Genomic DNA, 993 nt, shown 5'->3' with positions numbered 1-993 from the left:
GAAGAGTTCGCCGGTTCTGCGTCCGCCGCGGGGTCTGCCGTGGAATCCTCCGCGGAGGACCTCGCCGTCCTCTTCGCGCATCCGTGGGCGGCTGCCGGCGCTGCCTGCGTCGCAGTCGCGGCGGCGCTGCTCTAGGCGTAGGCAGACGTCTTTTGTTTTTGTGCCGGTCGGGAGGCAAGGCGCGGTGCCCGGCGCCAGGAGGAGACTGCGGGACACCAGCGAGGCGCACAGCATGCGCCGTGGCCTGCACACCTCTGCACCGCCTCCGGTTGGTGTATTAGGTGTGGGCACTCTGGGTCGCTTGTATTTTTTGATTTGATGCTTCGCCTTTGTGAAGTAATTTCTTGTAATGGGGTGATATAGTATGTGTGAAGAAAAGCGCGCACTCAGATGGGGCGTAGGGAATGCTAGCGTATATGGTTTAAACTCCTCCGTTTTTCCTTTTTTTTCTTTTATTCTTTAGCTGACCAATAATACCGCAGAGGAAGGCAGCGGTTACATGTTTGTTTGTTTATTTTTTATCGTTTTTTCTTCTCATCATGAAGCCCTGTCGTCACACTGTGCGCACGGGGGTGCAGTGGTTGTGGGCCCCACTGAAGATTGCCACTTCGTCAGTTTTCAGCAGGCCCGGCCATTGCGGAGTGCCTTGTGAATTTGTTTGCGGATGCGCTTGCCAGTTAGCCATGCAACTCACTTGCACTGGTGTGTTGGGCGCCGTGAGCCAGACCGTTTCATTTTTCTTCTTTTTCCCCTCCTCCTCCTCCTCCTACTCCTCCGTGCAGGCAGACATGGCAAGGCCTCGTTCAGGCGCTTGCCCTGCCCATTGCTTTTAATGCTCGGCGCCTTGGCAGGGCTGCCGGTCGTGGCGGACTCCGCTGTGGGTTATGGGGCATTGCGTGGCCTTCAATAGCGTGTCTTGATCGCAGGCCGCGATTAGGCGGAAAAAGAACTGCCTCGCCCGGGAAACGAGGGCCACGGCGGCGTGTGTGTTCC

The 993-nt window shown here is 57.3% G+C and overlaps 1 protein-coding gene across 1 annotated transcript, besides 1 other annotated feature; it reads left to right on the top strand.

Moving 5' to 3' along the window:
* Tco025E_10032 (uncharacterized protein) lies at positions 1–319 on the top strand (the record flags this gene model as incomplete). The annotated part of the gene is made up of 1 exon (XM_029376824.1): positions 1–319. A coding segment is annotated over one exon (319 nt), but the record flags the coding sequence as incomplete, so codon positions are not given.
* Positions 320–747: 428 nt separating this feature from the next.
* Positions 748–776: a microsatellite.
* Between the last annotated feature and the right edge of the window lie 217 nt (positions 777–993).

Source organism: Trypanosoma conorhini (assembly GCF_003719485.1).
Source record: "Trypanosoma conorhini strain 025E chromosome Unknown Tco_14.4_contig_01422, whole genome shotgun sequence".
Classification (NCBI taxonomy): domain Eukaryota; phylum Euglenozoa; class Kinetoplastea; order Trypanosomatida; family Trypanosomatidae; genus Trypanosoma; species Trypanosoma conorhini.
Note: the sequence above shows the minus strand (reverse complement) of the source record. Positions and strands in the feature narration are given on the sequence as shown.